The sequence below is a fragment of the Brachyistius frenatus genome, unplaced genomic scaffold, assembly GCF_029030835.1.
Source record: "Brachyistius frenatus isolate BFR_SWC_R1_liver_20210118 unplaced genomic scaffold, ASM2903083v1 Contig_42, whole genome shotgun sequence".
Taxonomy (NCBI): Eukaryota; Metazoa; Chordata; class Actinopteri; family Embiotocidae; genus Brachyistius; species Brachyistius frenatus.
In genome coordinates, this window is record NW_027210641.1 from 805758 (window position 1) to 818927 (window position 13170).

Sequence of the window (13170 nt, forward strand, 5' to 3'; positions counted from 1 at the left end):
TACTGACATTAGGAAGTGGCTTTTTCATCGAGGCAGCCAGTCATCCACGCAACAAACGTGGGAAAGCAGGAAAAGTTGGCTGTGTTGCAGAAAAATGAACATTTCTCCTGTCAGTGGACTCCATTGAAGTTGATTATTTTACAGTCTAAACTGGATTGAGAGAAACCATAATAATTGTGCTGTTTTTTTCACCGTCTGGGAAAAAGTGAGGTGTTAAGGAAGAGACAGTTGTGAGATTGTGACAGAATTCATAATATAAAAAGAAGCATTAGAAACCAGAAGGTGAACTCAGATATTCCACTTGCATGCTTATGCTTGTTCCACACCATCAGGTCACACAGCTTCTGTATGCTGAAACAATGCTTGAAAGAAATACTTCTAAAAATAGCCAAGCTGCTATTTCATAGTTGTGACTCACTAACTGTTGGAAAATCAACAGCACCTGTTTGTGTGCATGTGTGTTGACAGGTGGGCTCTGAGGGGCGATCACAAGCTCACTGGCTCCATCTCAAGAGACCAGAGGTTTGAGAAGAAAACAAGGATTTTTTTTTTTATTATTATTCATTTTTCCAGTTCATTTTACACCATTCACACAAATACATAGTGACCGGTACAGTATTGTATTGAATCCAACATACTATGTTATCCCCTACACAAGCAATCTCAGCGCAAATTAATTGTTTGACAATGTGTTTATTATTATATTTTTCAATAATACCTTTGCTAATAAAATGGGAAACTATTTTGTCCTAACAGACATATTTAAATCCATCACCATTAGCATCACTTATCTTGATAAGGAAACACTCAAAGCATTGCAAGTGCATGTACCAGTGTGATGGGTACAGTCACTCATGCTGTGCAAGCTGCATAGTTATGATAAGAACACAACAGGAATCAGTGTCGGCTTGATTATTAGTGACTTTACATCGATTCCTCATCGTCTGAACCCTCTACCAGCCGGCTTCCGTGTTCAGCGTAGTCAAAGTCACGAAACTTGATGGTGAGTTCCCCCCACCTGGTGCATTTGCTAATCTTTATTCCATTTAAATCCACCACAAAGTTTTTCACATGGAGGCAGGGGCAATCGATCCCACGGTACACCATCATCGATCCCCAACTCTGCAGCGGAGGATAGACGTTAACACAAAACAGGAGCAACACGGCACTGCAGATCTATTCATCAAGTGAGGGAGGCTAGTTGGTCAAATGGTGCCCAGAAAATAATTAAATGATGGAAACATGGGCTCAAATAAAACACATGTAATCATAATAGCAGCTGTATGTCATGCGACTGTCTGACTCACATTTCTCAATATAAAATTTTAGTGCTGAAAACATTTCACTAATTTCCTACTTTTCTGTTACTCTGATGAAAAAGCTGCACACCAACGTAGAAACTAGTGCGTATGAATGCTGCCATGCTGCATGTATGTTATATGCAAGTAAGCAAAAATCCCAATTAAAAAAACTTAGTGTACCAAACAATTGAAAAGTCTGAAATAAATGTACCTGCCCACAGTCTTTGCATGCTATGACGCCGTTGGTCTCATAATCCAGAAATCGTTTTTGAAGAGAAGTGTTTTCTCTCAGAATGAAAAGATCACTGTAAACAAATACAGCATAATTAATCATCTGAGCACAATTAAAAACAGTTCAGAATGATGTTGAAGTCCGTTTTGAATTGTAAATTTGACCTGAACTGGGATGTAACATTGACTCTGTGCATGTTTTCGATGATCTGGATATCTTCACCGCTGCAGACATGTTTGCTGCAGCTTCGACAGCTAAACTTCACATCAGACGGGCTCTCATTCTTCATGTCCTTCTTCTTCTTCTTTTTATTTCTCACTCTCTCCTCAACTATGGCCTGAATCTGAAACTCGTTAATCTTATGAAAGGAAAAAAAACAAAACATTCTTACCGCAATGTGGGTTTTGGTTGAACAGGTTTCAGAACATTTGAGTGAACATACCCGTTTGTTATAGTCCGCCTGATTTAAGACTCTGATTTTGTCAATGGCTTTGTCCATCATGCTCTTGCGGTACTCATTGACACACTCCTTTTCAGCCACCCCGGAGTTCTTCACATCGACCACGGTGTAACTGCTGCCCTCAGCTCGTCCTCTGCCTTTAGCCTGCAATAGTTTATATATATATAGTCAATAATAAACAACTGCATTAATGTTTTACTGTAATACAAAGAAGATGCTTTAGTTACCGGACATAGAAGTAATGATCATTGACTTACATGTCATCACATCACTGACCTGAATCATGGCGATCTCATTTGTCACATGGCCATATCGGATAACAAAATTGCAGGCTGGTATGTCCAAGCCTTCCTCTGCCACTGTGGTAGCAATCAGCAGGTTCACATCGCCGTTGCCAAACTTTTTCAACACGTCCTTTTGCTCGGCCTGATTTACACAAATTTGTGTAAAAAGGTTAAGAGCAAGTTAAATCTGAAGTGCAACTGTAGGGTGCTTTGTGTGATGTCCACTCACAGCTGTCATTGGTTTGACATGACTTTGGTCTCCTCCTCCAATAACATATGAAGATTTCACGTTAATGTCAGCAAACTTGGAGTTTTCCTGAATCCACTGATCCAGAGCGATGGCACTGCGACGTGTTTTGGTGAAAATGATCCCTCTGGGTTCCTCCCTGCTGCTGAACTCCTGCAGAACTTTAGCTCTCAGCTTTGACAGGCTGTCATTTTCGTACTCTGGGTTCCCAGCGAGCGCCTCCAGCTCTTTCTTGTTGTCTGCAGGACATCGATTTTAAAGAAGTGAGGTAAATCTCTGAATCATTAAAGAATGCGTTTCTTGTTAAGAGTTACAGAATAATTAAATCTCCTGTCTCAGCCATAAGCAGGTTAGCTCATCTTAGCAAAATGACCGGCCAATGTAGAGCTCCCTCCTGTAAATGATGTGTTTAAACTCAAGCTTTGTTTGGCTGGAAGCAACTTCTTGACGTCTTTTTGTTGCTGTAACGTAACCGGGCCACCACTGAAATTTATTTGTATTGAAAGCAAAAAAAAGTATTTTCCCCGATCAAACTATTGCTTTAAAAAACATAAAAACGAGTTTGTTTCAGTTTTCTTGGTGATATAACACAATACCTTTAAACAAGTTGAAGAGGAATCTCTCCGTATCTGTGATTTGGATGTTCTGCTCCTCGTCTGGAGCTGTTTTTCTCTTCATCTCCTCCTCCTGGTATTTGTTCAGGAAACTGAAGGCATCACGCATGCGAATGGTGTTGCTTAGATTCAGGCCCTCGCTGTACTGTCGAAGGTGATCTGCACACACTCGCACTCCCTGATCTTCCTCTTTTGCAGCTAAAATGGAGTGAGAGACATTTTAAGATCCCCACAGAACAACTTGTTGTTATCAGTAAGGAAGAAAAAAAAGGGGGAGGCTGAACAGACAGTTAGTTTCTCAAGATAAGCAAAACAATATGTGCTCACCTTGTCGTTCTTTTTGAACAACCCACTGTTCATAATTCTGGGAGCCAAGGTCACAGGTGGGAGTCAGCTCAGCATGGCTGTGAATGGCATTCATGATTTTCTTGATGACATCACCAAAAGGATCCTGAATTTTTTGGGGGGATTAAAACACTATCAAAAATAAGTACACTACTGATTTAAAATGAAACTAAAGTCATGTTCAACAAAAAACGACCATAAAACAAAGTCCTGTTAAACAAATGTACTATTAGGTGAGGGGATTATTTATCATTTAAGGTTATTTGTGGGTTTTGTTTTTTTCAATATGTAAAAACTATGAATTACCACTTGAAAATGAATCAATAACCTAAATTAATAGACCAAACTTAAAAAAAAAGCATAAAGACAAGACATGTGACCTGATTCAGCCAATGAGCGCAGCCGCGTTGAACCTTGACCTGACTTCCACTTCCTGTTAGCCTGCGCGCAAATGTTTGGTAACTCAGCTAGGTGGGTCTATCACAATAGACCGTTTGTTCCTCAGTGAACGTCCGTACGTAGAGAACCAAAGACAACCTGGAAACACCGGCTGTGGATCAACACGGCTAATATAGCTAATGTTCACGTTACGAAGTCACCGGCCGGTTCGGTGGGACTCCTTCCGGTGAAGGCCCGGTTCTTCACGAGTACAGCGCACGACAATTCAGGAGACGTTTTAAGAAAATCTGGATGGATTATTGTGGATGACTTGAACACTGCGTGTCCAAAGACTACTGCCTGACTCTGGAACCGGTAACCGGAGAACCGGCCCGGACACCGACAGGACGGCTTCAACCACACAAACCGACTCGGTAAGCCGTGATTTCGCTCTCCGTCTATGACGACGCCATTAAAAGGTGTGTAGGACTGTAGGTCGACTGGTCCAGGTGTTGGTGAGTGGTCCAGGTGTTGGTGAGTGGTCCAGGTGTTGGTGACTGGTCCAGGTGTTGGTGAGTGGTCCAGGTGTTGGTGACTGGTCCAGGTGTTGGTGAGTGGTCCAGGTGTTGGTGAGTGGTCCAGGTGTTGGTGACTGGTCCAGGTGTTGGTGACTGGTCCAGGTGTTGGTGAGTGGTCCAGGTGTTGGTGACTGGTCCAGGTGTTGGTGAGTGGTCCAGGTGTTGGTGACTGGTCCAGGTGTTGGTGAGTGGTCCAGGTGTTGGTGAGTGGTCCAGGTGTTGGTGACTGGTCCAGGTGTTGGTGACTGGTCCAGGTGTTGGTGAGTGGTCCAGGTGTTGGTGACTGGTCCAGGTGTTGGTGAGTGGTCCAGGTGTTGGTGACTGGTCCAGGTGTTGGTGAGTGGTCCAGGTGTTGGTGACTGGTCCAGGTGTTGGTGAGTGGTCCAGGTGTTGGTGAGTGGTCCAGGTGTTGGTGAGTGGTCCAGGTGTTGGTGACTGGCAGCAGAGCCCTGAGTGGAAAGGTCAAACCTCCAGCGTTTCCCGGCTCTCCTGGATGTCGAGGCCGCCGGTTAGGGTTAACGGCCATGAAACTTTATGTGCAGAACCGTCACACGGGGAGCTTCTGACTTCTGTATGCTTGGCCGAGGCTCACCGGGAGTCACCAGATCATTAATGAATCCCAGTTCACAAACACGATCCACACACTGCAGACAACTTAGAAAGGCGTCACCACAACCTGGCAACCCGACTGAAACGGGTGGGCGGAGGTTCTCTGCTCATTCAGGCAGGTGTCAGTTTGAGATGGAGGTTTTACACTTTGAGACAATGATACCGTCACTTCTAACTTTCTCACCAAGTTATATTCTACATGTAAATACAGCTGAAACCACAGCACATACTGAGCCAACTTGCTCCTAATGAAACCCTTGGTTTTTTTACACTTGTACATTACATGGCCTCAAAAACTGCCCATGCACAGTAACTAATACGAATCACGTGTAACAATAACTATAGCCAAGAACACATTTTTACTAAGTGCTCTCCAAAAATGAAAAAGGATTATCATAATAAACCCATAAGGAGTAATCAACAAGCAAACAAACATGTTTCTCATAACTGAGGACTAATTTGGAGCAGAGCTAACCCATAGCACCACCAAAGGAAAATCTCCCAAAAATCTGTACCTCTCTTCTGTCTTCAACATTTACAATTATTTTCCTTGGCTCCTTTTTGAATTCTCCGAGGCCCCTTGTCATGATTTTGGAAGCATCCAAGTTTGCACAAATCTATAAAGGAGATAAAAAGACATTGAGTGTCAGAATGAATGAAAATCCTACTTCTTGATTTTAGTGGTACAGAATGTGTTTACTCCATTTCTGTGTGTCCAACAGAGTTAAAACCACGTTGTTGGTTTAAGGTTTTTTTTTAAACTTTTGTGGCAGCGGGAAACTTTATGGCTTCCCTGTGTGCAGAGGCAGTGTGGAACATTGGAAACAGCTTGGCTGGATGAATAAAGATCCTCGATGACTGTGGCAGAAAAACTGTGGCAGGGCTTAAATTAGTAAAAGAAGAAAAAGTGACATGAACAAAAGAATAGGTTTTTATCTTGGCATGTAAATATATTAGGTTTGGACACAGTTAAAGCAAGAACTGTAAAATGGAAATGAATTTATTGCAGAAGAGTAAAAAAGCTCTGCAATAATTTTTCTTCTGCTGATGACCAATTTTTGCTCAGACTGTGTCAGATGGGATATAATAATCAGACTTTAAAAAACCACAGCCTCTGTCGTTGCTATTAGATAACATTAGCTCATATTTGGCCCACGCAGGCTCATATTTCCTAACAATTTTAGGTGCGGACTGAAAGCTGAAAACAGTATTTACGCGCAGTATGTGCTCCTCAGCTTTCTCCATTTTGGTGGCCCCCCCGACCCCCGGTGAGGCAGTCAGGCCCAGGATCTGAGGGAGCGGCAACGGGGCTTTCTGCTCCTTCTTCAGCTTCAAGTTCTTGTGCTTCTGCTTCAGGTAGCGCATCATTATGTGGTTGTAGACGCCTCCTTTCTGAGTGTGGTGACACTCATCTATTACAATCAGTGTCAGATCTACATGAGCAGAAGAGACAAAACCAAACATATAAATGAACGGGCAGTATTTCACTATATATTATTCAATGGTTCTTTGGTAGGACAGTGCTGTTTAGTCTAATTTCTGCTTGCTTTGTTGAAAGAAAAACATTTACAAAGCTGCTCAAATCTTAAAAACAAATACCTACAATTTCCACCACCTTATTTATTTATGTTTCTTAAATAAAACGGGTGATTTCCCTCACAGATTATAGCATCTCTCTGGAAGTGAGATCCTTTCACACAAACCAGCACTTTTCTAGGAACTTTTGACACAGCAGTTTAAGCCACACAATAACACGCGTGTTGGAAAACTGCTTCAAAAATAACTTGAGGTATTCTGTGTTTTATACAAGTAGACGCAAGGTGCATCTTTCACATGTAGAAGTTTTAACCGGAGTAATTCAAATGTGTCCCTGGAGGAAAGGAGTATGGAGAGTGTCAGCTTGATGTATTGAGGGAGATGGAAGCTCTCATGTGAGTTTGATCAGCCACACACTGATGGCTTGAACAGACGTGTGGCCTGGAAACCAGGAGAGAGAAAAAAACCCGACATGCTTTCAGGCGTTTCAACAAACAGCATATGTTCCACTGAGGTGGCTATTCCACCTTGGACTGGTGAGTGCCAACAGGAGTGAACAGCAGAGACTTTGACAAGATCCTGTCAGGGGAGATGCTGCTCCGAGTCCTCTGGGCGGCTTTCTGTTCCAGAGCCTGTCACTGTCTAGAGTTTAAGCCAGGACAGATTTTAACAAAAGATTTTTTATTTTATTCTTTTTAAATGTAGAGCTGTTACGACCCTGTTTACTCTTGAGTGTGCATTAGTCTTTGTGTGACTAAGTTTACTGAAATCAAAGGAAATTATTGGTCTGCGAAACTCTTGGTAGGCCTTTCACAATTATAACATAACCGCCTGATTGTGATTATTTGAGCTGACAGGAATAATGTTGCATAACCCTTAGAATGGTTTCCATTCATGTGTATCAACAGCTGGATGAAACTAACAGACATATTATATTTCAAACTCTAGTTTTCCTATGTTGTTTTTCCCCATTTGAGGTTTGACTCTTAGTGATGTCCTCTCGTTGTGCCCTCTTCTTCTTTATTTTAATGGTGTGGAGAATTAGCCCCACAGTACGTAGTACATGGTTTATTTTGATTATTGGCACCTTCATTGTCAGTATTTTCTTTGTATATTTTAGTGATAGGCTTTGTAAAATAAAGTTGTTATTTAGGTCATATCTGCCCTGTGCAATTTTTTGTTTACAAACCCTAAAAGGCAATTTTAAATGTTTTTTTTTTTTTTATGCCAATAATTGGCTCTTCTTCATTAATTGTATTAAACAATGATTAGGATTACACAATAATAGTGGCATAAAATGAACAGAAAAAGTATTAATCGCAATTGTTATTAATCATCAACTAAAAACTTCATGATTGTGACCCCCTTCCTCTTGTGTTAGATTAACTTGTGTGTGTGAAATCCTGTTGAAAAGTCATACCGCTCAAGTTCACTCCTTCATCCTCTCCTTTCGTGGACCTCTCCAAGAAGTTTTCCAGAATCTGAGCCGTGCAAATGATGATGTCATTTTTCTCCACAATCTCTGTGAAAGAGATTTTGAGCTGGGAGTCTCCGCTGACTCTCTCCACTTTATATTCGTGCTTCAGAAAGGGCAAGAACTCGGCGGAATAATGCTGCTCAACAAGAGGAATCTGCAGGGCACCAGAGCACATGAACTTTTATGATGCTGATGCCACATAGTCAAAAAATTCAACAAATATAAATGTCTGCATTGTTTCTTTTACTACACAGCTCCCGATGATTTAAGGGGGTGTTTGTTTGTGACTACAGATAAATATGTCTGGGAATGTTTCACACTTTGGTTAAGGCAGGGTTTGGTTTCAAATTAGCTTGGCAATGATTTAAAATAATTTTATGGTTCATTTTTACAAAGGGAGAAGACATTCCCTTTTCTGCGCAGTCACAAGTTATTGTTGTGCTCTTTTCAGTAGCGAAGACTGAACCACTATGATCAGCTCCAGTCATATAAGATAACTGCTGTTTTAAAACTAAATAGTTTTATAGCTGGAAAACCTTTAATCCAAAATGGAGGCTTTTTTCCAGTTCAGAGCAGATCCCACATGTGCCAGATAGGAACAAAGTGCAGGCGAATATCTAAACCTTATGGCATGTAATTTGTGGTGAGCTGGCCCACATGTGCAAATTGACTGCATGTTTTCTTTAGAACTGAAATGGACAGAAGTAGGTTAGCATAATAGTACAAACCCATAAGTCAGGTAGAGCTGACTGGGATGGTCGTACCTTGTTCACCAGGATGACCACTTTCCCTGATTGCCCCTCCGCCCTCCTGCTGTCCAGATGTTTTTTGGTAATATAAACTGCAACTCTGGTTTTACCGCTTCCTGTCGGGAGGCATATGATGATGTTTTCCCCCTCCAAGGCAGGTCTAGCGACGTCCATCTGATAATCTCGAAGAACAATATCAGCTCTTTCTGGGCCTCTGGCTGCAGCTCCTAAGTCGCTTCCATCTGCAACGCAGAGCAGCGGCTCAGACAGACGAAACTCGTGTCCATGTCAGCGACTCACATTAAAGACGTTACCAACAGGAAAAGACTGCTTGTGGTTTTGGTAACGTAGTGGAATGTCCTCTTAATGCTGCTATTAAAATGACAAAACATACACATACCTTATACAACTGTATCATGCAAGATGCTCTCCATTCAAAGCTTGAACACTAAACAATTGTTCATTGTGAAATGACCGATTTTAAACCACAATGAACGAACATAAGCACTGAATGGAGGACCCTTAAAACCACGTTGTGTGTCGTTATGGTATGAACACTGTGCACTATAAATCATGTCAGAGAGCCACTATTGGACCATTTTTTGCCTAACGCGAACCATACCGCTGATAGATCTAATAACGCTGCCAAAAGCAGACCAATGTGTGCGCCACATGCAATTGTTCAAGTCAACATATGTAATCTGACCTTTTATGACATCATTATAACGCTAAAACGGGAAGTCACAATAAAACAGGGAACTGCATGTACTTAGAAATGGTCCTGGTGTGACGTCATCACATGTCGCTTCATTCATATTCTCCCTGTTTCTTGTACGTGGCAGCGTTTTGTCTCATTGTTCTCTTTGCAGCTACGTTGATCCACTTTAGTCAGACTAGAAGTTGCCGGCCGGCTGTGACTCATTTGGCCTGTCTAGGCAGCGGATAATAACATGACTAAGGCACCGTGCACAATGTGCACGTCCCCCCCCGCTCTGCTAACCCTTTCCACTCAACTCAAAGTTTCCCTGCAGTTGAGTTCAAAACCTCCCAAAGCTCTTTTTTTGTTGTTGTTTCAGCGCAGACAGCTTTTAATTTTCCTCCTCGGGATTGGTATGCCGGAGGTTAAAGTGTTGTTTAAAGAAACTTCATGAAAGTAAATACAAGTCTGTAGCGATGGCGAGATAGAGCTTTAAGAGCAACAAGAAGTGAAGGGTGGTTTATGTGCCCCCTTAACTTTTAACAGCAGTTTCCGGACAGTACAATTATACAAGAAGGAAAGTAAACAATCACAACACAAACATTTGTGCACATGCCCTGCAGGGTGGAAGAAGTCTTGCATGTAATCTGCTCTGTTTGAACCCTCCACTCTAGTAAGGTTTAGAGCCTTATGCCTGTTGAGAAACTAATATAAAAGAAAAAAAAAATCCTAAATGACTTTCCTCAATTTACAATATTATTTTAAATGCTTCATTAGTCCCGTATTTATCTTCTGGGTTGAATGTACCCTGAAGCAATCATGTCTTATGTGAAGACAATGTCAGAAATGCACTTTATAAGAGCACGCTGGAAAGAGAGGTGATGGCGAAGGAACAGCCATTCAAATAATCCAAATTAAACATGATATAAACCTAATGGTGCAGAGGAAGGCAAGAATCCACAGTGACTTCAATTACACTGTTCCCTTAACATTTCTTTACAATTCGCCCATACAGTGTTGGCATGTGGTTTCAATTTGAAGCGCTTGCTATCCTCTGTCCTCTCTGACCTCTATGTGGTTCATCATGGCACACATGGAACTTATTCATTGGTGTGAAGCAGGCAGGATGGAGAAATGTTCCACCACTGTTGCAGCTACACTCATTCTGCCTTTAGGACACTTCCTGCAGACCTAATGTTCATTTTTCTTGGCTATGACTTGTTTTTTGTGTGTGGTCTACTGGCAGAACAAGAACACTGTTTTTTTTAAGATTACCACCATACTGCAAATACTTAAACATTATCAACCGGGCGAGTGAGGGTGAATCAGTCCCACCTGGCTGCGAGGGCTCCAGGCTGTTGGGCGGCTCATTGCTTGTGTACAGGTCTGAAAAGATATGAACCAATGGAAGAAAAAAAATCACACTCGTGAAAGGCAAGATGAGGCATCCTAACCTTGTTCACTGTGACAGCAGCACCAGCTGCTGGGAAGGCTCAGTTCACCAAAATTGTTAAAACGCTTCATTTCGCTGACCATCCCTTTTAGGGATCTGCAGATAGTTCTAGATTTACTTGCGAGAGCTTAAAGACATGTCTGTTTGGGATTTATGTTGGCTCTTCAATAGAAAGGAAGTTAGCTGAATTTGGTTAGCAGTACTTTTAAATATTGCATTTGATAAAACATTGACCAGAAACAACGTCCCAGTCATTCATATTAATCCACACATCTACTCGTAGGCAGTTTTCATTTCTGAAATAGTGTTGTCAGATATGTGTCTATGGAACCATTACATGTGAAATGATGAGGGAAACATCCCATTGAGATTAAGAGTGACATACTGTAGATGGCATGAATGTCAACTTGTTCAGTATGTACTAAATCTGGATCCCAGATCAGTGCTCATCACGTCAGCATCAATATCTTAAGATATTTGTTTGTCTGGTTAGTGAACAGACCTGCGTCGCCATCCTGAGACTTCTCGGTTTCGCTGATGTCGATAACCTTTGGCTCGTCACAGCTTTCAGCTGCTGCTGGACTCGTCTCGGTGGCAGATTCACTTCCTGCAGCTTCATCTTTCAGTGGAGCCACTTTCTCATCTGATACTAATAAGAAATAGAAAAATACAACACACACAAAAAACCCATTTTGGGATAAAGAATATTATTCTACAAGACTGTAATAAGAAAGTGGCTTTAAGTCTATGAAAGATTAGTATTTATAATTGCTGATAACACTATAATTGTCCATCCCTAAGTTTAATTAAGTTGGATTAAAGATACTGCATGCCCTCTACTTTTGTAGTCGCTCATATGCTTTACACAATCAACCAAACCCTGAGACTTTCTTTGCCAAAAGCCTCATTGTATTTCTTGTAATGGGTGTGTGCTCCAGGAGTAGAAATTAGTCACCTGGTGTGTGACAGTCAGGTGAGCCTCCCGTCAGCTCGTACAGATGCTTGTGTTCAGTGACGTGCAGAACTTTCAGAAAATTGGAAAACCATCCAGGGCGACCTGTAACAACCCTTCTCAGAAGTTCACTGGCTCCACTCATCGCTCCTCGGTTTGTTATTTCAGCTTTAATCTAAAAGCATGAACATGATAAGTGAAGTAGATTTGTTATGCAATCGAGAGTGAGGTGCTGAACTCCCCCCTCTGTAACCAAACTGTTAGGTGCATTGGTCTGCCACCTTGTGGTCAGTAACCGAAAAGACATGCAGGGGGACTTTAGATTCTAAAAATAGTTTAAAGGCAGAAGTTAGAGCTCACATGACAACAGTTTTGCACTTTTGTTTTGTTTTTACGTATTCAGACTGGAGATTGTGACTACTGGAAACGTTTCATCATCGTTCTTTGATCATTATAGCTGATCAACATTAAGATGAACCAGCAGATGACAGCTCACCGACTCAACAGTGTACTTACCATGTCATCGTCGGCCTGTGTGATGAGACCGTCAGCCAAACATTGCCGACACACATTTTCTGTGTTCATGTCCACAAGGCTGGGAGACAGTAGACGAATCAGCAGGACACATCTGTCATTCTCCGCCTCCTCCTCAGGTTCTGGGATCTTTGACTGCATGTAGTCGGCTGCATAGTCACAGCCTGCGTTTAACAAGGCGTCAACAAACGCCGTGAACCATCCGGGGTCATGAGGCCTCTTCAGGACGGCGTCAATGAGGACGTCTGCAGCCGCACTGTTCCCCTCGGTGCGCCACTTCTGTCTGATTTGTTCCTTCTGTTCGGTTTTGATGAAATGCAACCGCTCCACAACCTGCTCCACCTTCATGGCCTCCCGCAGCCTCGGCCTGAAGTCCTTGATGAGGCCCTCCCGTGTTTCATCGGCCTCAGCAGCCATCACGGCTCACTTTACTGACAGCACTGGACTGGCTCCGGTCGGTAGAAACTACCCCACCGGTACGGGGAAAGCGAAACCTTTCAGTTTCGTTTAATCCAAAACTACCAATATTTAAAGTGGCCACTAGATATCGCTATTGGACCACAGCAGTATTTCTAAGAAGCTCTACAAACATGTTCATGTCCTGACTGAGGCGTTTACAGCTGTATTCTATTGATAAGCACTAAGTTTGTAATATTCAAGCTGTGGCCTAACATGACTATTTGTGTCTTTTCTTTTTTACCATCAATATAACATTGTTGTAACA

The 13170-nt window shown here is 42.1% G+C and overlaps 1 protein-coding gene across 1 annotated transcript; it reads right to left on the reverse strand.

The window, feature by feature from the left end:
- Positions 1-523: 523 nt before the first annotated feature.
- Positions 524-12921, reverse strand: ifih1 (interferon induced with helicase C domain 1). The gene is made up of 16 exons (XM_069702468.1): positions 12429-12921; positions 11916-12087; positions 11463-11609; positions 10843-10893; positions 8826-9052; positions 8005-8215; positions 6264-6481; positions 5564-5665; positions 3466-3589; positions 3121-3336; positions 2507-2763; positions 2270-2419; positions 1976-2137; positions 1698-1891; positions 1513-1606; positions 524-1122 (listed from the first exon to the last, which is right to left on the reverse strand). The coding sequence occupies exons 1-16, from the start codon at positions 12861-12863 to the stop codon at positions 925-927; spliced, it is 2958 nt and encodes a 985-aa protein (XP_069558569.1). The 5' UTR covers positions 12864-12921; the 3' UTR covers positions 524-924.
- Positions 12922-13170: the final 249 nt, after the last annotated feature.